Source organism: Tursiops truncatus, chromosome 6 (assembly GCF_011762595.2).
Source record: "Tursiops truncatus isolate mTurTru1 chromosome 6, mTurTru1.mat.Y, whole genome shotgun sequence".
Lineage (NCBI taxonomy): Eukaryota > Metazoa > Chordata > Mammalia > Artiodactyla > Delphinidae > Tursiops > Tursiops truncatus.
The window spans coordinates 30,253,598-30,281,281 of record NC_047039.1 but is presented as its reverse complement, the minus strand read 5'-3'; the positions used below and the strand labels follow the sequence as shown (position 1 = coordinate 30,281,281).

General features: G+C 46.1%; 1 protein-coding gene across 1 annotated transcript; it reads right to left on the bottom strand.

Annotated features, from left to right (window-relative positions):
- FBP1 (fructose-bisphosphatase 1) lies at positions 1 to 27,387 on the bottom strand. Its single transcript, XM_004320924.4, has 7 exons — positions 27,086 to 27,387; positions 16,160 to 16,322; positions 12,760 to 12,852; positions 6,781 to 6,921; positions 3,721 to 3,858; positions 1,905 to 2,024; positions 1 to 329 (listed from the first exon to the last, which is right to left on the bottom strand). Exons 1-7 carry the CDS (start codon positions 27,253 to 27,255, stop codon positions 138 to 140), a joined length of 1,017 nt encoding a protein of 338 aa, XP_004320972.2. The 5' UTR covers positions 27,256 to 27,387; the 3' UTR covers positions 1 to 137.
- Positions 27,388 to 27,684: the final 297 nt, after the last annotated feature.

Here is a 27,684-nt window from a genome sequence, read left to right as displayed (position 1 = left end):
TTTGATGGTGAAAATATCCATACTTTTTATTTCTGTGTCTAGGAATATCTGATGCACAGTCAGAATCGGGTAGCACCCTGTGAGATCAAAGGTCCAGATAAAAGGCAATTCTGTTTGGTGTGGGCAAGGCCAGCTCTTCATTTGGCAGCGTGCTTCTTATATAGCTCCAGGAACTCAGTCACGTCTTCAGGAGACCCCAAGATGATTGGCGCCCTCTGGTGGATGTCAGTGGGAACAATGTCCAATACAGCTTCCTTCCCAGTGGTAGCCAATCCTCCTGCCTTCTCCATGACATAGGCCATGGGGTTACATTCATACAATAGTCTCAACTGGAAAACAAGAGCAGCATTCTCAGAACAGAATAGATTACACAGAAAAGAGATCTGCTTCATAGCAAAATAGTGCAGAGCTGATCAAATGAACTGATACTTTCCCTTACTTTCCATCACAAGGTTGCATCTAAGACTGGATGGTTAATTTAACCATTTGGTTAAATTAAGCCATCCATCAAGAGCCAGCAATAGATTGCCTGATGCAGATGTGAGGCAGACCACCTGGGCTCAGGACCGAATGACATTTTGGCAGAACCGATGTTTCCCTTCTCTTTATAGCACGGAAACTGGACCTAATGAGTGATTCTGTGTGTGTTTTGGATGGACCTTTGCCTATTCTATAAGCATTTAAAAGTCCATGGTAGTGTCTGGCTGCAGACATCTGGAAAGCAGACTGGCTCCTCCAAACAGTATAATATTGTTTGCAACTCTGTACACATTCCTTTTACAATTCTCCTAAGGCTTGAGGGTTGGGATTTAGTATGTTATACATCTTGGAATTTACTTTTAAATATTCACTTTTTCATTGTATGCATTTTCATGCAGTCTGCCTACTGAGTAGACAGCTTTTTGCAGGTGTTTCCTGACTCTATTTCCATACAGGTGTCAGGGTCAGATTTGCAAAACTGAAAAAAAAGGAAAAGGAGGAACCTCAATATTTGTGTTAAGGAACAATTTTTTGAGGCATTAGAGAAAAGTGCTATAAAGCAGGCTAATCACATAGGTTGGGATGCCCGAGGTAGGTGGCTATGGTAAGAGTGAATGTTTTAATGATTTCAGTGAACTGGACGCCACATGCCATAAACAGAGATCTGAGCACATCTGAAATACATCCATTTCTAACTATGGGGATTATTCCTATTCCTTCTCTCACATTAAAAATAAAATAAAATAAGAAAAACCTGTCTGTCCTTTGGGAAAAACAAAGGGACAATACTTGAGAAGGAAACACACTGTCCCTCTGTGTCGAAGAAAAGTGGGTGTCCCTTCTCCAGCATAAGCAAGCACAGCCCACCCCCTGGCTTGTAAGAAGGTTGTGGGCATGAGACCAATGCATCAGTTGCAGCTTACCTGAAAGCTCTAGGTGTCCCCAGAGATGCTTTCCTTCCCTAGAAAGGTAGCATTTTCTAAGCAGCAAATGTCAGCTCACTAGTCATTTCAATGTTATGCCTTTTGAAAACAATCAAAGAAGACCTCTGTTTGGGATGCATATGTGATTTGCTGCCTTGGTAATGAGGCTGGACTGTTTCATTTCATTTTATGAATGGCATTCATTTTGCCCAAGCCAAACCACGTGTAGCCAGTGGAAGCAGAAAGCACTTTTAGTACCCTCTGACCATAGCATCATCACTTATCTTTAGCAATGAAAGGGCTCTCAAGAGATCATCTTTAGCTGATATCACCTGGCTTTAACCAGGACAGCCTTTAATCTAGAAAAGAATATGCCACAGACATCCTTGGCACCCTACTGCAGAGCGTAACAGCTACCATGACCTTTCTTCCTCAGTCAAATCTCCCAGGCTGCAAAGGAAATCCACTGCTTCTCAACCACTCTTCAGGGGATTTATTTACCTTTCCGTTGGGACTTTTCTTGTTAGCTGGGTACAAAAAGATCCCTCCGTAGACCAGGGTGCGGTGGACATCAGCCACCATGGAGCCCACGTACCTGGCACCGTAGGGGGCTGAGTTGTCCTACAAGGTTAAGACCAGCAATAGTTAGGGTTACAGAAGAGAGAGCTCTCTTCATGTCCTCTATGCTTATTTGATTCAATAGTCAAACAGAGCACCATCAAGGTGTGTGTTTGGGGCTGTGCTAGGAAATGGGATGAAAATTCTGTCCCCAAGCAGCAGAAAATGGAGTCATGGAGACAGCCTCTTACATCTTACAATAGTTCACATTACCTGAGGAGGCCCTAAGGATTCAGGCTCCGGGGTGGGGCAGGCATTTAGCAGGACCCTGAAGGAGAAGAAAGATTTCGTAGAGCTAAGGAGAGGGGGCAAGGGTGGGGTTTTCATCTCTGCAGGAGCAGGAACTGCCCAGCCAAAGGTGGGACAACTAGAGAAGCACCTGCAGTCTGCCTTGGGCCCTGGGAGGAGCCTGGTGCAGCTGGGGGCAGGAAGGGATCTCTAGGGAAAGGTGGAAGGAGACATAATAAGGCTGGAGAGAGAGCCTGGGGCCAGCTTGGAGGGCCCTGAATGCCAAACCAACAACATCTGGGCTTCTTCCTCAGAACACAGCAGCCTTCCATGGCATTAAGCAAGAGTGAAAATGAGTGAGGCCCGGTGGGGCTCCCAGGCATGGAGGCCCTTTTGTCCCCCGTTTCTTGTAGGCAAGACTCCAGCCTCCATGACCTTCCCTGAGTTCCAAAGGGCAGATTTAAACAGTTGCTAATCAAGGGAGAAACGGCTAAAAAACCACCTGAGGCAAGATTAAAGGGACCAGAGAAGCTGGTCAAGATTAGGAAACCACCTGAGACGAGATTAAGGCGGGCAGGCCCTGCTCACACCCTAATCTTGTCAGAGACCCCAGCCTCGAACCACTGTTATATAACCCTCATCAAATCCTCCCAGGGTGGGACATATAGTTTTCTTTCTTTCTTTTTCTTTCTTTTTTCTATACAACTTTTTAAAAAATATTTATTTATTCTAGCTGAGCCGGGTCTTAGTTGCAACATGCGGGATCTTCACTGTGGCCTGCGGGATCTAGTTCCCTGACCAGGGATTGAACCCGGGCCCCCTGTATTGGAAGCGCAGAGTCTTACCCGCTGGACAACCAGGGAAGTCCCTGGGACACACAGTTTTCGAGGGCAGGAGCCCAGTGTGTCCCCCTTTGACTGGCACAGCAATAAAGCTATCCTTTTCTACTTCACCCAAAACTCTGTCTCCGAGATTTGCTTCGGCACCGGTGTGTACAGAGAGGCCGAGCTTTCAGTAACAAGAGTAGGACAAGATTGGATATTCCTACATAGAACCGTCTCTACAAACAGCCATTTCTTCTCTTCGTGTTCAGTGATTTGTAACCTCTTTAGAGAGATGCCACGATGGATCCTCTGAGTCTAGAGGTGACGGATAGAAATCCTTCAGGTGCCACAGGGCTGGGGCCTGGGCTGCAAGGACCACGTTTCGTACCAACTGGGATCAGGGACCCCAGCAGTGAAGCATGTTTTGTTGCCATGACTTCATTCATCTGACGGACTTTACAGTCCTGATTTTCTTCTGCCAAGAGAAAGTGGCAAAGGGGTTGCCGTCTCAGGGCAGAGGTTCCGGTCCCCAGCACAGTGGAATCCACCCGCTTCTGTCCCTGCCGCCTTTCTCTCCAGGGTAGATCATGAATCAACACATAACTCAGGGGCCCTCCCCCAACCCCGACCCCGCAGCCCTCACTTACTGGGGGGAACTTCTTCCTCTGGACATACTCCGCGACAGCAGGGTCGAAGTCCTTGGTGTAGCCCTCATTGAGGCTGTAGATACTCCCTTTCTTTTTGATCTTCACATCCCTGTCCACCAAGATGAACTCTCCAATGGCCTGTGAAACAGGAAGGAAAGGTGGAGCCGTGACATCTCCTTCAGGCCTGTGGGAGGGGGTGGCGTGAGGCCTGAGGTCACGTGTGTCCTTCAGCACAAAGAGCTTGCTTTTTATCTTTTTGTTTTTTCAACTGACGTATAATTGACATAGCATTCTGTTACTCTCAGGTGTACAACATAATGATTCAATATTTGTAACATTGTGAAATGATTTCATTGTGAAATGATTTCTCCTTGGCCTGGGACACCCATGCCTTTGGAAAAAAAAAAAAAAATTGGTGCAGACAGGAGGTAGGATATCGGGAGAGATGGGCAGCTGAGTTACACCAAAGTGTTCATGGCTGCTCTTAGCTTTCCATTTGTTCGTTTCTATCTTGATGTCACTTTCCCCGAGCACCGTGAGTTTCGATTCACAGCATATATAGCTTCTGGTGCCTTTGCTCACTGATCTACAGAGTGCTTCTCAGAACTCAGCCTCCCACAAAGTCCCAGTGCTAAGCTGATGCCTTTAAGGCTTAGGTTCTTCAAAGGAGATTCGAGCTTTGGAGTAAGGTGTCACATAACTCCTACAGCTCTGGACTGAGGACTGTTTGGGGCTCCTACGCGTCCCTGATAAGAGAGTGATTGAGGCTCCGCCCATCTGGGGAGGAGACAGAGTTAAGAAGGGAGGTCCCACCTTGGACACCTCTCTCCCCAGCCACTTATTCCCATAGCAAAGCTTGGTTCCTGTTGGAAGTAGAGAGGAAGTGGGGGAGGGAGAGAGGAGGGTAGGGGGAGAAAAGAGACTAGAATTAACAGTGGTCACTGAAAGGTGTCACTGTGAGTGATTCTTTTCTTTTTTTCTTTTATGGTTTTTTGGGTAAAAGTCTGGAAAATGAAGGCATCACACAACAGGTGCTCATGAAGCCATGCATTGCGGGCACCCCGCCCTGGTACCTGGCCGGAACATCCTAGCTGTGAAGGAGGTTAGTCCCTTGTATGGGAGAAAGAGACTGAAAAGCTTTTCAAACCTTAAAGCCTGCTAGAAATGCAAATAAAGCTGCTGTGGTCTTCTTAGCGGAAGCTGTCAGCCAAAATGAAAAGAAAGCACTAGGTTGACCCCTACCCTGCAGGCATTCATCAGCTCTGGGAGGTCAGCCAGCAGGGGGTAGCGCAGCCTCCAAACACTGAGTGGCCATTAAGTGTGAGGTGGACAAAAGACTATCAAACACACAGAGACTTACTCCCCGACACAAGGTCTGTAATCTGGAAATAAGAAGGGGTTTCATGTTTTCCACACATCCATCAGCTGAAAGGTAACAGAGAAGTTACCAGAAGCATGTCTGTGGAAGCGGTAAACGCCTGCTGAGAGGATAAACCCAAAACATCAGTGATTTCGGAAACCGTACCCTGGGCTCAGAGTGAACTTCGCTCGGGTTCTGCCCCTACTTTACCCTGAAATCACCTCCTTTGGAGGCTTAAACTTGTGCTGTTTCCCTACCCTTGTTGATTTATTAAGCTCGGGTGCTTCCAAGGAGGCAAAGTCCAGTTGTGCAAGCGTGCAGGAGACAGAGGCAGCCTACCTTCCGATTTCTCCCACCCGCCACCCACAAACCTCGAGGCCCCACCACCAGCAACCGGCCCCTCCCAGGATTCTAGCAGCTGACCGTACCTGGTGTTCGGTCTGTCAGCAAAAAGCACCAAATAAATAGTTTCATTAATGTCATCTGAGGACATTTCTAAAACTGAAAGGTATCTATAACCTCAATTCTTTTTCCCTTGGGACACTGGACCCAATGCACAATGAATGTGCCGACCTACGGAAGATGATTCTGTGGAGTTCATTTCAATGGTGGGTTTAGTTATGCCAAATATGTAAAGAGATTTCTTTGCTCAATTCATCTGCTCTGTCGAAACTGTCATCTAACAGAATAAATAAAGAAGTCCAATTAATACACATGTGGAAGAAATTATCCACAAATTAAAAATTGTTAATGAATATTTTTCATGGCACCTTGGGCTCCTCTCCGTGAGGAATTTGTTTCGGTTTTTGTTTTCTGGCCGAACCACGTGGCTTGTGGGATCTTAGTCTTGTCAGGGACTGAACCTGGGCCCCAGCAGTGAAAGCGCTGAGTCCTAACCACTGGACCACCAGGGAGCTCCCGAGGGTGTTTTTCTCTATAAGTTGGACAGACTAAGGAATTATCTTCATTTCCTTCTTTATTTTCACTTCCTTGAGTTCGTCAAAGCCTTTCAAAACCACAAGGGTTCACTGAAGGTTTGCGTGCACGTGCACATCAAATGAATTTCGGAGCTAATTTTGAAGAAATGAGGTGGTCCACTGCTTCAGCCGGGACACCCATTCACCTCAGGAAAATAAGCTAGTAATGGATAGCGTGGGTGGCAAACAAACCATCTATGGGCCCCATCTGGTCCACAAACGTGTTTTAATTGGCTAGCACAGTGTTTTACACATCCAGAAACATTACATTTTCTAAAAATCCAGTGTTTCTTGAAACACTGGAAGCCTTGGCAAGACTGAGCCTCTATTCCCAAGGAGTAACAACTGACAGACCTCCCCAGTTCCCCAGTGCCCCGCCACTGCCCTGCCACCACCCTGACCATCCTTTCCCAGCACACTCCACTCATCTGTGTGGCCTGCTCAGCCCAGTGGGCATCTGAGTCAGCTGAGTCACGTCCACTCTAAAGAATTCATCGTGGAAGAAAGACTCCTTATGCTCTGGACAGACACCATTTCTCACCTCGATAATCTTCTCATGGTGGTCCCTCCATCTCCCTTCCCCCCTTCCCCAACCCATCATCTCTGCCCCTTCATGGGCCTCATCTTCCACCTCTAGGTACTGCCTCTCCTCCCCCCACACACACAATAAACACTCACTCACAGCCACCAGCGAAGCACCCAGCTTCCCCTGGGGTCTCTCACCGGGTCCAGCATGAAGCCGTTGACTCCATTCGCCGTGGCCAGGACCAACATGGTGGCACTGCCGTAGAGTGCATAGCCAGCAGCCACCAGGTTCCGGCCGGGCTGCAGTGCATCCTTCTCAGAAGGGTCATCCGTTGAAATCTAGGACGAGAAAGAAAACACAACACGTTTTTTGTTGTGTTCTGTTTTGTGGTTCTTTTTTGCAGTTCATCCATTAGCAAGATGCATTATCAAGGTGCTCTCGTAATGAAATAGGGCATCTTCCCAGAGAGACCTTCCTCCTCACATCAGTAATATCCTGATTATATTACCACAGCGGCCTTCCCACCAAACCCCAAATTTCGTGCATCTGGATCCTTCTTTCCCATCAGGGTCCTCCTCCAATTTTACTAATTTGATATTCCCTCATCTCTCCATTATCACTCTCAAAAAAAGAGCATGCCTCCTTGCCAGCTCCTACTAATTTAATCTCATTACAGTCATCAATGTCTTTCCCCTGCCTACTCTATCTTTATTTAAACAAATTAAAACTGGGCTGCAGGGCTTCAAGTCTGGTAAGGAAATCAATTTCATGAGCTCCTGCCAGTTGCAGCACATACTCCAGTGAGCAGTGTGGTCCATACTCACACACCAAAGAAAGTCTCAGAAATACGGCAACTGAGAATCTCTCTCCAGAGTTGTTACAGTGTAGGGCAAATGCTTTCCCTTTTTTTGACCATGACCCACAGTAAAAAAAAAATACATTTTGCATCACAAACCAGTACCAACACACATGCACCCGCACACACAACTACAAAAATTTAATAAAACAATACTTACATTTAGAACATGACATGTACTCTTTCTTTGTTTTTTATTAAAAACAGCCCACTGGGTCGTGTGACTGTTTGTTCCCTAATACTAAGGAAAGGAAAAACTTAAGGGCATGGCTCCTAATCAATGATTACTAACTGATAATTACCTTCTTAACACTTGACAATTGGCTTCTATGGTTCTCAAAACAGCCTCAAACAAATCTTTCAGCTTGAATATTCTCTACTTGAATTTAAACAGAAGTGAAAATGGGCAGTTTCTGCCAATTTCATTTATTCTCTCCCCAACCACAGATTCCAGGGGCTGAGAATAAGTAAGGGCATCTATCTATATCATGATACCAGAGATGGAGGTCATCTCAGCAAAAACATTCCTGGTGTGGGACTTCCCTGGCGGTCCAGTGGGTAAGACTCCATGCTCCCAATGCAGGAGGTCTGGGTTAGACCCCTGGTCAGGGAACTAGATCCCTCATGCATGCTGCAACTAAGAGTTCGCATGCTGCAATTAATAGTCCGCATGCCGCAGCTAAAGATCTCATGTGTCACAACTAAGACCCAGTGCAGCCTAAATAAATAAATATTTTTAAAAAGATATTTTTAAAAGATATTTATTTTTAAAAAGATTTATTTTTAAAAAGATATTTTAAAAATAAATATTTTTAAAATACATTCCTGGTAATTTCTTCCTATAACTTTTGAAAGTGTGGTCCAGAGACCATGTACATCAGAATCACTTGAGATGCTTATTTAAAATGCAATTCTGGGGCTGCAGCCTTGACTTACTAAGTCAGACTTTCTAAGGTGGGCCCTGGGAGTATTTTACCGTGCACCATAGCTGACTCTTGCACTGAAGCTTAAGAACTACTCATGTAAAAGGAAATGTCACAAAAGCCGTTTCTCTCTTTTTTTCCTCTTGTCTCCAATCTTTGTGTTTAACAGTTTTCATCTAGGTGGTTGGCTGCTTGCTTGGCTGGTTGTGTTGGGTCAAATTATTTAATTTAGTTTGGTTTGTATTCACAGGGTAGTGCAGTGCAGTTAAACACAGACTAAACACAGTATCAGAAATTTGAGTTGTTTCTCAGACTCCAAATTTTGCCAGTGTACAACCTTGAAAAAGGAACCAGCTTCCTTCAAAGCCAGTGACATAGTGGGAGGAAAACAGTCAGGCTCTAACCGCTTCCTCTGTCGTAACTACTTAACCCTGAAAGCGCAGCACAAAATAAGACAAAGACAACATGTAAATAAGTAAGTTGACTGGAAGCCCCTAGGCTTGGAGTAGTCAGTTCTCCACCAAGAAAAGTCCCCCAGAGGTTCACCTCATCCAGAACCACCCATGTCTGTCTGTGGCACAAGGATGAACAGCCTTTCTCTGAAACACTGTCACCAAATAATCTCAGCCTTCAACTTCCTTGCATGGAATAAGAAATGGTAACATTATCTATGATCCATATACTCAAAAGAAAGACAAAATAATTCCATCTAGTCATTAATTTGGAGGAATACTTTTCTACCCCGTCCCCCTTTCTAATGCATGAATTCCCTCCTCCAAACCCTCAGCAATGAATGCCTCTGTTCCAAGGGAATCCATTACAGTCTCATGCGGATGCTCATGGACCAATGTGCAGAAAGCACTTGACAAAATTAAAAAGCGTCTGGACCCTACCTTTACTCATCCCAGCCACCACCTGCTGTAGGTGTTGCTCTGTTTTAATCCACGTCACTCCATATAGAGTACGAAAGACACCATGGATTCTGGAGACTTGAGGTGGGGGAGGAGAAAGTCAGGCAGAAGTGGGGTGGGGCTGTCCTATCATCAGATGGTCTTCCCTCAGAGCGGCAGCCAAACCCTCCCTAGAAGGTCTCATAGGGCATATGGCAGAGTCTGCAGTAACTCAGCCAATATTGTTCACCTACTATTGTACCAGGCTGCCTAGCAGACAAAAAAATATATAAGAGAAGGTCCCTGCTCTCAAGGCATTTATAATCTGCAGTGAACATCCATTGATTTTGCCTGGCCAGCACCCATCACCCTTCTGCTGATAAATGCACCTTAACCTTCCTCAAAATACTAACCCCCTGGCCCTCAGCTCCAGGAGTGAGCACATGACCCTGGTCTGGCCAATCAGATCACTGCATGCCTCAGGCCATAGTGATTGGTTGACAGATGGACACATGACCTAAGCCAAGACAATCAGGGCCAATGAGATGATATTCTTGTTGGAATTGTTGGAAAAGAGGTTTGCATCTTCTGTTTGATTTGCTGAAAGGATTGGATGTGGGCCCAGACCTACTGGGAGCCATTTTGCCACCAGAGAGGAGGGAGCAATAGAGACGGAGAGGAAGTGTGTCCCGTTTATGTCATCTGAGTCCTTGAATGCAGCTGTACTACCCACTGGACTCTCTAGTTAACATGAACCGATAATTTTCCTTTCCTTTCCTCCCTCCTTTCTTTCCTCCCTCCCTCCCTCCTTTCCTTCCTCAAGCTAGTTTGATTTGTGATATTCTCTGTTGAATCTTAATACAAAAAACAAGACAAGTAATATTAATAGCTACCATTTATAGAGCACTTTTTATGTGCCAGGCACTATTTTCATTGCCGTTATGCTTAATTTTCAGTATCTCCCCTTTATGGATACGGAAACAAGAGGTTACCTTGCCCAAGGTCCCACAGAGCTAGTAAGCATCAATGTCAGGAAACCACACTCCATATGGCTATTACATCTCCCTGTGTCCAGTTAAGGGAAGTGAATTGGATTCTGAAGCTTCTAGAGCACTTTTGAAACTCTGCTTTTAGTCGTGGGGACTGGATATTTTTAAAGGGTGTTGAAAATTAGAATGGTATCCAATAGAGGGTGACCACACTAGAGAGGTCGAAAAACCATCTCACATGAAAGATATTCAACTCAAAGAAGATTTAAAAGAAGGGGAGGGGAAGGCAGAAAAGCCATTTCCAAGCATGTAAAAGAGTCTTATTTTCTGATGCTCTAAAAGGCCATATGAGCAACAGGGAGACAGATTTTGACCCAATATTTGGACAAACACTCTAGAATTCGACCTTTTCTGAATGTCTCCAGCCAGAGGTGGGGTGACCCTTCCGAAGGTGCTGTGGCAGGAACTTCGTAGAAATACTGGACCACAGGCCCTAAGACATCCCTTTGGAGCCTATTTTCAGGCACCATGTGGGCAAGACCAGATCACTGTTTCCGAGTTCAAGTTACCAACTAATGTTATGCCACTGAGCGGCTGCACCAGGGAGCTGAACTCCAGCCCAGATCCAGCTCTACGGAAAGCAGGAAAGGTCTCCGTTAAAGCATCAGACGGTCAATATTTATGCCCCATAAATCCTCAAACAATCAATAAGGCTTTTGAAAACTGAAGTGACTTAAAGGGAATGTGACACTCATCACCTCTTTCGGTCTTTTAAGAGAGTCACTTCAGGTCTATTGAGAAGAGCGTGGAGACTCATTGTTGAGTTGTTCTAGCATTTGTAATTCGAGTTGCTGTTGCAGGCTGTTTTGATTTTTTTTTTAGTTGATAGCCAGTGTCAGTTTTCTAGGTTTTTTTTCCCTTAAAAAGAGTCTTTATTTGGGGGGTTAAGGTGGAAACTGGGGCTGGCAAACATTAGTGTTGCTTTAGCTCTGGTTGAGTCATTACCAGAAGTCTTCCTCTCCATGAAGAATTTTGCTGCAAATTTCTCTTGCTATACTATATAGATCTGATAACTTGCAGGTAAAATTACATGCCTCCTTGTCTATAACAAGAGTGGGATGTTTCATGGTATGACTTGGAAAACAGATTAATTACTTTGTCTTTGTCTTTCTGGTATGAGTATTAAAACTTTCAGTTACTCACACTGATCTGCCTCCCGGCCAAGACAAACACAAGAGATACATTTCAATGAGGAAAGAGAACTGTCCCATGGCGGTCCTACTTCCCATGTTTGAAAGGAGATTATGTGCAATAGTAGACAACAAGTCACTTTGAAAAACAAAGCACAAATTGCGGTCTCGCTTCTTAAGTTATGGCCTCTGTATCCCAGAATAGGAAAGTTGGAGGAACCTCAGAGGTTGGCTGAACTAGCTACCTCGTCCATTAAGATGAAGGAAAGGGCTCAGCCTCAAAGGCATCTGTGAGGTTTTATTTCTAAAATAAACAAGAAGGCTGAAGCCAAGATGACATATTTTAGATTTCATCACTTTTTATGATGGGCCCGTGGCTATTCATTCCATTTTCACTTGTATATATCTGAATGCACTTCCACCAAACTGCCCCCCTCCACCCCCAAACACACACACACACACTTAAAGTAAGAGAAGGGAAGAGAGACTTTTGAGGTAGAGGTACCTGCTCAGGTCATCCAAGTAGAAAAAACCCAGGGCAGGAGCCTGGATCCCCTCACTGTACCAGTGTGCTTTCTATAATTTACAGCAGAGTCAGCAAACTCTTTCCATAAACCAACAGATAGTAAATATTCTAGGCTCTACTGTCACACAGTCTTTATCAAAATCCCTTAACCCTGCCTGTGCAGTGCAAAATCAGCCAGAGGCAACATAGTAAACAAGTGAGCTGACCATATGGCATTAAAACTTTATGGACAGTGAAAATTAAATTTCAAATAAATGTCACAGGTCATGAAATATTATTCTTTAGATTTTCTTTTTAGCCATTCAAAAGAGTTATTTTTTGCTCACAGGCCATAACAATCAGGCAATGAGCTGGATTTGGCCCAGGGACACCATAGTTTGCAGACCCCTGATTTAGAGGATTTAAAGGACAATTTTGATATAAGTACTCTCGATGGTTGTCACACTCTCACAGTTCTCAGTTCACATAGTTACATCATTGCAGCTACCCTACACTGTCTCTTTTGTTTTTAATTTTATTTTCTGTCACAAAAGGAAGCAAGGTACAGTTAAAAGAGTGAAATATCTTTCTCTTCCCACCCACCTTAGTTAACTACATTTTCTTTTAACAACCTAATAGATTTTCACCATGCCGTTAAGGCAGAACTTAAAAAGTCAGAACTTGACATATAAACCTATTTCAAGCCTCACAAGGTTTCACGATGTACATTCTGGCTGTGCCACCAATAGTGAAACGGGACTGGATGTTCAACCTTAACTCTCCTTTTGGTCCCAAACCAGGAGCTTGATCCATGACATCTTACCTTTCTGTAGATGCCAAAGATGGTTCCAATGGATACAAGGCAGTCGATGTTGGAAGATCCGTCAAGAGGATCAAAACAGACCACATATTTACCCTGAGCAAAAAAAAAAAGAAAACACAGCTTTACACTTAAAATGAACACATTGGGACTTCCCTGGTGGCACCGTGGTTAAGAATCCGCCTGCCAATGCAGGGGACACGGGTTTGATCCCCGGTCCGGGAAGATCCCACATGCCATGGAGCAACTAAGCCTGTGAGCCACAACTACTGAGCCTGTGTGCTGCAACTACTGAAGTCCGCGCACCTAGAGCCCATGCTCCTCAACAAGCAAAGCCACTGCAACAAGAAGCCCGTGCACTGCAACGAAGAGCAGCCACTGCTCGCTGCAACTAGAGAAAGCCTGCGCACAGCAACAGAGACCCAGTGCAGCCAAAAAAGAAAAAAAGAACACATTGTAACGAAATAAAGAGTATACGCTAAGGGGTTAAAAGAGGGAATCTAGGCGAAAATTCAACAAATGTGTCTTATTTATACTCTGTCAGGGAAGGTATGAGGTGGTATACAGAGTGAAAATAACAACAAGAAATATATATCAAAAGATCATTAGGCAGAGGAAACACAACTTAGAATAGGAGGCATAGATATAGATGAAGGCGAGGAATACAGATAATTAAGTAAGAATTTCCTATATCATTGATTTGAATGAATCATAATTTTGGTTGGAGTTTCCTGGCAGTCAAAGGAAGAAGAGAAACAAAACTTTATTCATAAGGGCAAAACACAGTATCTCAGGTGAAGCAAAGACAACATTAAGATCTCTAAGAGGGCTTCCTTGGTGGCCTGGTGGTTGGGAGTCCGCCTGCCGATGCAGGGGACGCGGGTTCGTGCCCTGGTCCGGGAGGGTCCCACGTGCCGCGGGGCGGCTGGGCCCGTGAGCCGTGGCCGCTGGGCCTGCGCGTCCGGAGCCTGTGCTCCGCAACGGGAGGGGCTGCAGCGGTGAGAGGCCCGCGTACCGCAAAAAAAAAAAAAAAAAGAAAAAGGAAAAGATCTCTAAGAATATTTTCATGCAGTTCTTATAGATGATACTTGGGGTTACAGTGCACAGAGTTCTCAACCATATTTCTACTGTAATTCCCAAAGGAAATAACCCTCAGCTGTTGTAGGACTACTAAAGACTAATTCTTTCGATAGGATTTTCAGGGGTATGTGGGAGCTGGCTGGAGACAGCTCTCAAGGGCCAATGGTGCACATCTCTTCCCAACTCTGTTTTCAGTGATGTCGTGTTGGTAGCTCAAAATCAACTCTGGGGGACCATTTGCACAGTTGAAAGTGGCAAGTGCTACAAATCAGAGGGGTTTTTTTCTAATAGAGAGCCAGTTTACCAGCGCACCACTGGAGATTTTCCACCTCCAAATTAGCCACTTTAAGAGGTGGTTGTTAAATTTCTGCATCATATTAAGGCAATTCTTTGATTCCCTGACCGCTTGCTCTTAACAAATCACCTTGGTTGACGCAGGAGAAACTGTCATCAGGAAAACAGGAACACGCTTACCACGAAGGCACACTGTACTCAGAGAAGTTGGGCAGACCCATAGAGAATACTAAACAACAAATTCAATCCACGTGCCTAAAACTGCCAAGTACCTTCAGAGGCCCAGCAGAGAACAACATGAACTTTGAATCTGACACGTAGTGTATTTTAAGAATGATGTAGGGCTTCCCTGGTGGCGCAGTGGTTGAGAGTCCGCCTGCCGATGCAGGGGATACGGGTTCGTGCCCCGGTCCGGGAAGATCCCACATGCCGCGGAGCGGCTAGGCCCGTGAGCCATGGCCGCTGAGCCTGCGCGTCCGGAGCCTGTGCTCCGCAACGGGAGAGGCCACAGCAGTGAGAGGCCTGCATACCGCAAAAAAAAAAAAAAAAAAAAAAAAAAAAAAAAATGATGTAAAACAAGTTAATCAGATGTGGCTCCCCATCCCTCTTATAAAGGTCAGACTGGATATCAGGCAGTCTCTTTAAATTCATCTTCTGATTGATTTTCTTCTCATCCTACTCCTTCATATCCCCAGTTCATCTCAAACAGGGAAAAATAGTAACCCATCTCAAATGGGGTTTTTTTGTTATTATTATTACATGATTTTTGCTGTTCAGTGAAAGCTGGATATACTCTTTCATTCACTTTTTCAACAATAATTTTTTGTTGATCCCCTACAATGTTGTGCTAGAGGCTGGGATACAGAGAAGAATATAATTCATTCTCTACCCTCAAGAAGCAATCAGACCGTAACTGAGCAGGACCCTACAGGGCTTTCTTAAGACAGATTCCCCCCACCCCAATGTCCTCTGCCTGCCTCTTGTCTGTAGAAAAACATTAGCCAAAGAATAAGTTTAACCAGAGAAGTGAGAAAATGAAAAAACAAAGGAAAACAATCAAATAAGACAAAATAATAATAGTTTAGTCATTAAACAAACTCAGGAACCTTTAGTTCCTCCTCATGGGGTATAGATAATATTCTGAGCCATATCCTTTAAGCTGTTTTGCAGATACTGAATTCCCCACAGGTGGAAGAAGTTAACTACATGATGACCAGACTAGAAATGACAAAAGCTCCTCCATCTTACACAGTTCTTTTTAAGAACTGGCCTCAAGGAGATGGGAACAAACTGACCCTGGAGTTGAAGATTAGCTGTACTTAAAAACAATCAAGATGACACTGATCAGACCACCACATGGCCAATTTCAAGATGATTATCAGAGCTAACTGTGCTGTTCTGCATGTAGCCCCCTCCCTCTGCTTATACACCCCTGAAACTCCCCTTTAAAAACTCTTGCCCCCAGATCGGCAACAGGGAGTTGGTTCTTTGGGACATGAGTCTACCTTCTCCCCAGGATCGCTGGCTTCCTCAATAAGGCTATCTTTCCTTTTACCCAACACTTGTCTCTCAGTATTGGATTCTTGAGCATCCTGAGTTCGGTAACAAGATTAATAGGATTCCAATGCATGAATCACTGATACGAACAGCTTAGATTGGCAGGAAGGTTGGTTATGAAGGTTGGGAATTGGGTGGATGGAAGGACGTAGTTAACAGAGCCAAACTTTGAAGAGCCTTGAACATGACAATAAAAAGTTAGAAGTGGAGACGAGTATGAGTATATTTGAGTCTCTCCCATGTATGAGCTCGCAGGAGAGATGATAATGGCATGGACTGTGGTGGAAGTGTGGATAGGAGAGGACAGTTTGAGATATGGCAGTGAAGTGGAATCTGTGAAATGATGACTGATGGTTCAGGAGGGATCTAGGCTGTGTCTTAGGAATCCAGCTTGGCTGAACAAGTGGAGTCCTTTATGAAGCCAGAAAGAAAAATGATTACATTAAAATCCTCAATAGTGCAGCAGACCCACCCTTTTCTCAGGTTCTACTATTATGGCGTGTTTATCTTCTTCCGACACAAGAACACAGGTAGCAAAAGATGACTTTAACACATTAATAACCAGGTCATTGGAGAGGACATCCAGCTTCTTCACCTGATCACCCGTCATGTTGGTAGAGCCAGCAATTCCATAGCTACAGGGAAGAAAAGATACAAAAATATAAGCCATGACCACCAGAATATGTCAATGCATCTATAAACTCACTCAAAGAGGGCATTTGGTGAGATTTAGAAGAAAGGAAAGGAGACACATGGTTTGGGAGAAATAGAACGAGAAAGGTGGTCATCCAACTGGATTGGCTCCTGGAGGGAAGGAGATATTGTCATTCACCTGTCCAGTGCCTATCATGGTACCCAGCACACCTTTGTGGTTAAATCGATGTTTCTCAAGCTTTTTTTTCATTATGGCCCCTAAAGAGGTTTTTTTTCCCTAACACACTCCCCCATGAAATTTTAATATTGCAGATAAAGTGTGTATCTGTTTATGCACCGTATGTACATATATTTCACACCCAAAAAGATTGATTTTTTTTCACCTGCCCCAAGAACCAATTTTCACTCCCAAATGCATGAGGTAATGCATAATGAATCAGCTGACAGACACAGCAAGCAAAGAAACCTTCTGGGTGGGAAGGAGCCTGAGAGGGAAACTAAGCCACGGGATCTATGGTTTTATAGCTGATGAGACCCTAAAAGAAAAGAAATTTGACAGATCCCACTACCCCATTTTATGGAGGAGGATGCTCACTCCAAGACACCAATGGGCTCCTCTACACTGGAGCAGCAGAGCGGAGGTGAGAAGCTCACTTTGACTTTCAAGCCAGGCCTCTCCTAAGGGCACCTCACTGCCTCTGGCAGGAGTCCTAGGGGCTGAAGGGATTGGGAAGTCTGGAGTCCTTACTTTATTTTCAAGGTATCTGCAAGTCAGTAATTGTGGAGCTTCCAGAATCCAAGTGGCTGGTCCAAAATGGAGCCTAGTTTGTTAGAATGAAGGAAGAGGAGGGTTGTCATAACCTGGGGTTGAGGAAGAACACTGAAAGGAGGGGAAATGTTTTAGAAGGAGGATGCACTGAACCAGATAAGAGACTGGAGGTGGGAAGGGAAAGAGTAGGGGCATTGAAGATACCACCAGACAGCTGAGAATGGGAGAGAAGGGGTACCATGGCGCCCTTCGCTGAGATTGCTGGGAGCACTTGCCTGGGGACTGATTGTCATGGCATTCACTGCTCAACTCCTGAAAATGCATTTTCTCTAAACATAACTTGCATGTCTCTTGCTGGACAAAACTCAGACAACATCAGAAACTGTCTGAACCCAAACGGTTCGCCTGGCCTGACTCTCCAGGAGGTAACTCCAGTTAGCATCAAGCCCATTCTCCAGTGTTGCCTCTTTCAGCATCGTTCCCTCGCCCACCTGGAAAACAGCGTCTTGTCCCTCCAGCCCTCCTCCCACTTCTTTTCATCATGTCACTCCTGTTTCATGAGTAGAAGACCAAGGGATCTATCAGACTTGCAGCTGGGTTTTCCCTTCTCTTTCCATATAGTCTCTTTCTCATTTCAATTGTGAGGCCGACACTGATGAAGAAAGAAGGCAGCCGAATTCCGGATGGAACTAGGGCTTGGCAGGGGCCAACATCTCAATGCCTGCATCTTCCTCAGTGGCCCTGCTGGTACCCACTGGCTCTCCTTCCTAGCCCGACACTTCCACCATTAAAGTCACTACTGACTTCAGGAGGGTGAATAACGCTGATGGAAAAGAACATGGGCTTCGCGGCAGAGACCTGGCTCAGCCCTCAGCTCTGCAAGTCCCCTGCTCTCTCCGAGTCCTCCTTCTCAATCATGACCATGGAGGGTAATGATGCTTCATGGGGCTGTTGGAGGATTATACACTTATCACACATACACAAAGGGTTTAGCACAGCCCTTCACGCCTCATGTTAAGTCCCTTGTTTGGTCGCTAAAGGAAGCACTCATTAGGGATCTGCAATACTGTGGGAGGGTCAAGATCCCCCAGGCTTCATCATCTTCGTGTTGGCATGGCTGTTTAATCTGTACTTCCATGAGGATGAGGACAGAGGGTATGTTTTCCCCCACTGTGTCCCAACTTCCAGCACACAGTAGGCCCTCTAGCAATACTTGCTGAAAAGCATCTGCTGAAGAGAAGGGAAACCCAAGCCTGAAGGAATAAGTATAGGAGCGGCACCTTGGAGTTTGGAGGAAGCCACTGGCACAGTCCCCAGAGGGACCGGCCTATGGGGACAGTTCCAGGGAGGCCTGGGAGGCTGGGACAGCTGGACAAGGCACTGAGGCAGGCACGGGAAAAGCCTACTTTACACTTTGTTCTGGGTATCTGGCTCAGCGAGAGAGGTGAAGAACAGTCAGGCCTCAGTTCCTCTTACTCAAAAGCTTCCTAGAGGCCTGTGTGAGTGATCATTTATTCCACAAATATCTATTGTCCCCACTGTGCTGAGTGCTGGGGTTACAGTGCTGAGCAAGATGGATGAGATCCCTGCCCTCATGGAGCTTATATTCTAGTGAGTGAGGCAAACAAGAAACAAGCAAGTGCTTTTGAATGAATAACATCATGTTGGATAGTGACCGGTGCGCTAATAAAATGAAACATGATGCTGGGGGATGGCAGGGCAAGGGGTTTAGATGGTCAAGGAAGATCTCACTGCAAAGGAGCAGTTCCGGCTGAAGGATACTTTGAATGTTTTTCAAACGAAAATGAAGCTATAACAAAGCCTTAAAAGAGCCCAAATAAGCCAGCCAGTAATGATTCCAAAGAACAGCTCTGGGTCAGTAATTTATCCAAAGGAACAGGGAATTTGTTTTTCACATATTTCCAAATGGGAGGAGTTACTCTGTGCACATTTATATAAGTAACTTTTTTTTTTTTTTTGCTGTACGCGGGCCTCTCACCGCTGCGGCCCCTCCCATCGTGGAGCACAGGCTCCAGACGCACAGGTTCAGCGGCCATGGCTCACGGGCCCAGCCGCTCCGCGACATGTGGGATCTTCCCGGACCTGGGCACGAACCCGTGTCCCCTGCATCGGCAGGCGGACTCTCAACCACTGCGCCACCAGGGAAGCCCTATATAAGTAACTTTTTAAACCTCAAAGTCTTTTTCCCATGCGGTGGGCTACAAGAGGTTACAGTCAGCGTCAGGGCAGCTGGATTGTCCAGCCAAGACCACCAGCCAGGTTCCTCAATGCTGTTCCAGGGTTCTGAGGTGGATCCTGCCCTTGGGTCACAGAGAGTGGCACCACCTGTCCACGGAGAGTCGGGAGGGGCCATATAACAGCTGCAGGATGAACACTGTAGGGGACACTCACCACACCAGAACCGAAATGGCCATCTTCATGGCCAAACCATGCAGACCACTGGATGGCTCCGCCTCCCTGCCTGGTTGGGTGGTCACCCCTCCTTCCTCCTCTTTACTCCCATGGAGGGTCCCTCCTCTGTTCTAACCAGAAGGACCTTTCCCCATCTATCCTCCAGTTGCTTGTGAAGCATAAAAAACATGGGGATAGATGATTCTGGGACCCTCAAACTCAAAATTCAGGCACTTTATAACTCTTCTAGGTCATCTTCTGGGAGGGTTTCCCTTGGTGAGACCTTGTGTTAGGAAAGTCTTCGAGAAGGCCCAGGAAAGTGATTCTAAGGTAGAAGCAGGATTCAGGAGAATGAATTCCCAGCTTTCCATGTCAATAGTGACAATATCTGAGTCTATACCCAATCACCTCAGATTCTGTACGTTGCACCTTAGCGCAGGAAGTTAGCCATGACACGAGGAGTTTCTCACACAGCCCTGTGTCATCCCGCCCAGGGATGATGAGGCAGGACTAGGCAAACGCTCAGTCAGGCTTCTCCCAAGATGCCTCCAGAAGGGAAGCAAGACCTCCAAGGGAACACATTCCATGGATCAATGAAAAGCCGGAAGCAGGAAAGGCTTCTACAACTTTGACAGAAGAGAAAAGCCCTAAGAAAATCCTCAAGGAACTAATTAGCCGAAGAGCACATAGTTTATTTTCTTCCTAAGTTTTCAGAAAATCCCTTAGAAACAATACTCTTCTGCATTCTGATCAGTCATCATTCCATCAAAGGCCCCAAAGGATAGAAGAAGAGCCTTTACTGTATAACCCGATGGGCACGCGCAGGAGCAGTGGGGAAAAGGCAGCATCATCAGGCACTTTCCTCCATGGGCTGGGACTCTAGACCCTGGGGTTCAAATCCCAGCTCTGTCACATGTTAACCAACCCTGTGCAAATCTCTTAGCTTCTCTGATCTTTGGTAAAATGGGAATTTAGCGTATCTATGTCATAGTATGTAGAGAGGGGGAGTAAATGAGTTGACATAGGTAAAGGGCTTAGAACAGAGACTGGCACCAAGGTAGTGAACAAGAAATGGTATCATTCTCTTCCATCCCTAACTCCCCGCAGCAGTAATACAACCATGCTGAGAAGCAAGGTGGGTGCTGACAAGAACACAGCACCAGGGACCTGGGTTCAAATTCTGCCTTTCCTCTTACTGATTATATGACTTCCATCAAGTTGTCTCAGCTCCCTGATTGTTTCCAGGCTTTGTAAGGGTGACGGCTAACCCACGTGATACACCTGATCCATAGCAGACAATGGCAGCCATCATTGTTCTTAACGGAGCCCACAGATTGGTTGTACAGGTTGGTTGATGAAGGGGAGGGGAAATGACTTCTAAACCAGTTTTTCAGGCAGCTTCTGGGAAGACAGGCAATGCGGAACAGTGTCACAGGTAACTAAGTGACAAGAAAAGGAAGTGCTCAAAGTTCACATTTGACTGAAGTCTCCCTGGGAATATTATTTCATTTGAGATGCTTATGATATGTCACTTCAATTTTATTCATGCTAGTTGGCCCTGCAGCCCAAGTAGTTCAGGGCAGCACAGCATCCTGTAGTTTATGCTGTCAGGGTTTATGCCCCTGTGACTGTTTGTTTTTCAACCCCCAGAGACACAAAATTTCTCTTTCTGGAGTTTGGGGAGAAAAATCAATTTGAGAAGCTGCTGTCTGTAATATCTCTTCTTTTTGTTTTGTTTTGGTTTTTTTGGCCACAACACAGGGCGAGTATTGTAATATCTCCTCTTATGCTTACTATAAAAACCTCACTGAAAATTTGAAACAACTGTTAAGTCATTTTAATTCATATGATGGGAAACTCTTTAGAAGGATGGGTTAATTTGGCCAGTATTTTTTTTTTTTTTTTGCAGTATGCGGGCCTCTCGCTGTTGTGGCTTCTCTCGTTGCGGAGCACAGGCTCCAGACGCGCAGGCTCAGTGGCCATGGCTCACGGGCCCAGCCGCTCTGCGGCATGTGGGATCTTCCCGGACCGGGGCACGAACCCGTGTCCCCTGCATCGGCAGGCGGACTCTCAACCACTGCGCCACCAGGGAAGCCCTGGCCAGTATTTTTAAATCCTTAGATATTTGGACTAAATATTAGCATGGTTTTTCAAATTTGCATACGGTTTCTACAGCCATTTCACAGCCATAAAGTCTGTAATTAATGATGGTCAGGGGAAAGGCTCCTTTCACATTTCTGAAGCAGATCCCTAGACACAAGGACCGGAGCCAGGGCCACACTTAGGGAAGAACTTTCGATGACTTCCTTGATTTGCTAACTAACTAGACCTTTTCCTTCTGATGTCAGCATGGCAGTGTAAAGCAGGCCACCCTTTAGATAGCATGCACGAGAGCCAAGTGGAAGAGCTCATTTTCAGAAGAAAAAGGGACGCAGGTTACTATTTAATCCTTATCACTGAAGTTGAAGGTAACATGACTTGTTACTGATTGATTCTGAAGTAAATGACCAACCATTCACCCACCCCAGAACATCCAAAGGTCGGATGAGAAATACAGGCCACCCTCGGTATCCTGGGTTCTGCATCTGCGAATTTCCCCCCGTAGTTAGTTGAATCCGAGATCACGCAGGGCGGACGGTACTCAGCCATTTTACCTAAAGGACTTAAGCATTCGCGATTTTGGTATCTGCTGGGTGTTCTGGAACCAATCCCTGGTGGATACCTAGGGACGACTAAACATTGAAGAAGAGGTGTCAACCGGAGCAGCTTCAAAGGCCCCAAGCCCCAAGGTTCGCTTGAGTTCATGCCAGCCCCACGTGAGCAAATAGGATGGTATGTGGCTGGCTCTGCTTTTGGTGTGGAAAGGAAGTTACAATTCCTTTTTGGTAACATGGAGATGATAATTCAAGAATATAAGACACCTATGATAAAATTTCCAGAAGTTTAAGATTTTAAACTCTGCAAACTTGAAGATAAGCTCAAGTATGTGTTAACTGACCTGTAATTCCAAAATTAAAACTGAAGTTATTTATTATTTTCTTCCACCAAACAACAGAAGTGACCTCATATTTATAAGAAAGTTTTCCCGATGTCACGTGAGCATGATGGGAAGTTTCCGGTAACCAATCTGAGGGAGCAAAGTCATCTTAATATATAATATCCTAGCCTGGAATATATCCCTGTTGAAATGCATGTGGGCAACTACTAAGGAATGAAAAGCAGGATACAGGCTATCTGTTTTCTAGAAACAAAAAGCTTCAACCTAGGAAAACAATGATGACAGTATCAATTGAATGAACTCAGTTCCTCCGCATACAACTCTTTGAGGATTAAAAAAAAAGTTGTCTCCATCTTACAGGTGGGGAAGCTGAGGCTCAGAGATGTTAAGCCAATTGCCTAAATCCTCACAGAAGTTAAATAGCAGAGGCAGGAATTTGAGCCCAGCTCCACCTCTCTCCAAAATGTGCTCTTAGGGCTTCCCTGGTGGCGCAGTGGTTGAGAGTCCACCTGCCGATGCAGGGGACACGGGTTCGTGCCCCGGTCCGGGAAGATCCCACATGCCGCGGAGTGCCTGGGCCCGTGAGCCATGGCCACTGAGCCTGCACGTCCGGAGCCTGTGCTCCGCAACGTGAGAGGCCCGCGTACCGCAAAAAAAAAAATGTGCTCTTAAAGCCTTGCATGTTCCCGTTCTGCTAAACCGGATCCTAATTTTCTTCTCCTCTTCCTCTTGCCTGAGGGTGAATGTGCCAAAGTCCAGTGGCCTAATCTTCAGTCAGCTCTTCACACCCAAATTCCAGACTGTCGCAACTAACTGCAGCCTGGACAACATCCCCAGCTGTATGGCCCTCTAACACCTCAAGTTCCACATCACCAAAATGTCAGCATCATCTTCTTACCCTTCTCCAGCCTCTAAAACTCAGCTCCTCCTTTGGAATTCTGGGTTTTGGGGGGCTTCTTTGTTTTTTCGTTTTTGTTTGTTTTTGTTTTTTAATAGCACAGCCCTGCTCTCGGGATTCTTTGAGAACCTCCCTTGCTGTCCTTCTCCCCCACCCCCACCCAGACTTCTCCCAGGTCCTCCCCCTCTTTCCCTCTAATCCCCCAGCTCTGAATGCTGCTTTCCTCAGCTCTCCGGAGCCTCTTCAGCTGGTGTTCCACATGTCCTAGCTTTCTCTCTTTTAACTCTATACTTCCAGCCATAACTGCCCCAGATGAATCTCCATTCATTCCACCACCCCATTCAAAAACCTGTACCGGGCTTCCCTGGTGGCGCAGTGGTTGAGAGTCCGCCTGCCGATGCAGGGGACACAGGTTCGTGCCCTAGTCCGGGAAGATCCCACATGCCGCGGAGCGGCTGGGCCCGTGAGTCATGGCCGCTGAGCCTGCGCGTCTGGAGCCTGTGCTCCGCAACGGGAGAGGCCACAACAGTGAGAGGCCCACATACAGCAAAAAAAAGAAAAAAAACAAAACCTGTACCTCTCCCCTTTGCTTATCCCCCCAAATATAAAGTATTCACCCTTGCCATTTGATGTTCCCCCAATGCAGCCACAATTTAACACCCGCAAATGCCCCACCACTACAATACTTGAAGGCTTCAGTCAAACTGAATGAGCAACTTTTCCAGCAACATCTTCCTACTTTGTACATTTCCTCACATGATGGCCCAGCCTAAAATGCTCTCCAGCCATCAAGCCTATGACCATCTTTTCCTGACCATTGCAAATGCCTATCTTGATACTCCACAGTCCTCTGCATCCACGTCATATTTTTGGTACCTCTAGGAAAGTATCTTTCAGATCTCTATTGTTTTATAATTCTATACTTGTACTATTTTTCCTACAGCATAAACTCTGTATCATTCTCATCTCTCAGTCTCTTCTAGAACTAAAGAGACAGAGAGAGAGAGAGAGAGAGAGAGAGAGAGCTCTCCAGGCTCTACGTTTAAACTCCTGATCTGTCCCTAATGAGGAGTCAGGGCTGAGCTCCATAAACTGGTTCCGCAAGGCTCCTGCAGTCTGCAATCATCTTGTCCCTCTGGTTAGACGCCCTTCTAGGGCAAGTCATCAGCACTAACAAGTTATTTGCAGGCATGCTGGCCTCTTCATCCAGGATATCGAAGTCATGAGTGTACTCTGGAGGCCTAGGTTAAGATCTTGTCTTATTGCCCCCTGCTCAACTGCATGTGATACTGAGACAGTCAAACTTATTTTCCCACAGGAGTACTTAATGTCCTCCTCTGCCAGCCACCCACATGGCCATGCATCAACACCCATTTCACAGGTACAATGCTGTTTGAAATAGTCAAAGACCAGTGGCATGCCCAAACATATGGGAGATGTCAAATAGCTCATGACGTGTCCATGCAGTGGAACACAATGCAGCAATTAAAAAGGAGGAGGTGGATTTCCATGTCCTGACATCGAAGGATGTGGAATATATATATTGTTGAATAATGAAGGCAAACTGCAGAAGAATACATTAAGTGTGATTCCATTCTGTTTGCTATTTACAAAGAGTCATATGGAAATATGTATCCATGTATAAATTTATATTAATGTAAAGAAGTATCTAGTATAACTGACTCACTTTGCTGTACACCCAGAAACTAACACAACACTGTAAATCAACTATACTCCCATTTAAAAAAAAGACATAAAAAAAAGAAGTATCTAGTAAAATAACCAGTAAATTATGAATAGTGGATACCCCAGGGAATGGGTAGAGGTGGGTTTCACTTTTCCCGTTGTGTCCTTCTGAGTGGTTTGAATGTTTGTTGAGTGCAACTTATTAAGGAATTTATAATTATAGCAACAACAATATTTTTTTAACCTGGTATTTACAGGTACCTAGCGTAAAAATATACATAATTTATATAGCCAACATTAGCACCCTTTGTCCAGGTCCCACTATCAAAATCCCACTACCTAAGGTCCCACTATCGGACATTACTTAAAAGGTGGGAAAGATGCACCTCAAAGCAGATCTTGTGTTTCTGAGTCTCTTTGGGGTTGTGAAAGGTGCTGACACAGTTTAAAATAATACAAGAAATGACAAGCACTCTTTCTGAAGAAGCTCCCTGGTTTTCAAAGGCAGATAAAGCTGTTAGGACACTTTTACTTATTGTAAATTAAATTTGAAGTAAGATTTTAATTGAGTGTGTTTCCTAACGCACAGCCTCCTTAGAAATGTATTAAGAGGGACCATAGGTGAAATAGTAATGGAATCACCACCTTCCTAACGTACTGTCCCATCCCTGCTTGACATCTGAAAATAAATGCGATGTTACACTCCTTCCTTAACAGTTAGCTCGGATAGGTTGGGAGTTTGGGATTGACATGTACACACTGCTATATTTAAAATAGATAGCCAACAAGCACTCACTGTATAGCACAGAGAACTCTGCTCAATACTCTGTAATAACCTAAATGGGAAAAGAATTTGAAAAAGAATAGATACATGTATATGTATGACTGACTCACTTTGCTGTACACCTGAAACTATTACAACATTGTTAATCAATTATACTCCAATATAAAATAAAAATTTAAAAAAAAAGAGTTAGCTCTACCAAGCCATACTGTGGGACCAAAGGCAAAAAGCTGACCAGAAAAGGAAACTAGGTTACAGGGGTTATACTTTTTCAGATCAGCTAAGAGCACTGTGCACAATGTTTAAGGTGTTCCTAAGTGTGGGAAATATTAGGAAGGAGTGTGGGCAATCTGAAAACCCAGGCACCCTTCAGCTATACTGAGGACCAGTCTAAACATAAAATGCTCGTGCACACCAGAATAAACCAAAGGGCACTTGTGTTACTTACAACAAGCCACACAAGAAGGTACTCTTTGAATCCCCATGTCCTGTGATTGCTCTGCTAAACACAATGTGATCTGCGGACCAGCGGTCTCAGCACCACCTACCACAGAAGAACGTCTTAGAAATACAGCATCTCAAGCCCCACTCCAGACCTCCTGCAGCCCTGTGCACACCAGCACTGCCGCCCCTGAAAGCTCTGGACGGAGGGCCTCCTCGCAGTGGGGGTTCCACTCACTGCTCCTAACAGGACTTGTCTAGGGTCAAGGAGATACTGAATTAGAAACCTGACTTGGGACCCCAATTCCAAAGGGAGTGAAGGAGGTCGAAGAAAAGAAAGGGAAAGGAAGGCACCTGGGCCAGCACTTTCCTGTTTGAGGCTAGGATGGGTATGGCAGTCAGGCCAGGTGCCCACCTGGCCAGCCAATTTCATCAGGAGGAAGCCAGAGGGGTGCTAAGGCAGGCTGCTCAGCCCAGGGGAGCAGGCGGCAGGGTGGATGCAGCTGTGGACTGTGAGACAGGCCCCCAGGTGGGAAGCTTAATGGAAGGCGGAACTAGGCTTGAGTGCCGCTTGAGCTTCCGCAGAGGGGCAGAGAGGGAGGGAGGGAGGGAGAGAGAGGGAGAGAGAGTTCCAGATGTCAGACAGAGAGACTGACAGCAGGGGCAGAGGATCAGACATCGGACTGCTCGGCAGATCCCCTGCCAGAGAGAGAGAGGCCAAGGTGAGGGGTCCGGGGGTACAGAGGCCTGACTCACAGGTGCGCGATGCCCGCCTTGCGCACAGCGGAGGAGATGGCTTTGACCGCGGTGCAGAGCGAGTTGAGCAGTTGGGTCATCTCGCCCGTGCCGCGGGCCTTCCTGCCCTCCTCCATGACGAAGCGGGTCAGGGTGATGATATTGGTGTCGAAGGCCGCCTGGTCCGTCATGCTGTGGCCGGGCTGCTGAGCGCTGGGCGGCAGGTGCAGGCGGCGGGACGCGGTGGGACGCGGCTGGAGCGCAGACAGACGGAGGGTCAGCACCGCTCGGAGTGGGCCCGGTCCCAGCGGGGTGTCCCGCGGAGCCTATAGGCGCGGGTCACCGCCTTCCGCCCCCAGGAACACCTCCGCGCCCTGGCCCCGCCCCTCCAACTGCAGCCCCGCCCACTCCGCCCTCCACCCCAACCCCCCGTCCGGGATCTTTGTCCAGTCTCAGTTCCTCCAACAGCGGGGCTGCTCCCTCACCCGCGGCCCACCGCCACCTCAGGTTCCTCCCCTGTCGCCGCGCCACGCCTCCTCAAAGCACTGCCACTGGCGTAGTGGAGTGCTGCCCTGGGCCACCTACATGGTCTTTTTCAGTCCCCACAACGACCGTGCCAC

Coding starts and splice junctions, on each gene's coding strand:
- FBP1 (XM_004320924.4), bottom strand. CDS start 27,255: ATGACGGACCAGGCGGCCTTCGACACCAATATCATCACCCTGACCCGC. Junction 16,323..27,085: donor AAGGCGGGCATCGCGCACCT/GTGAGTCAGGCC, acceptor TCTTCCCTGTAG/CTATGGAATTGCTGGCTCTA. Junction 6,922..12,759: donor TCTTTGGCATCTACAGAAAG/GTAAGATGTCAT, acceptor TTCTCGTCCTAG/ATTTCAACGGATGACCCTTC.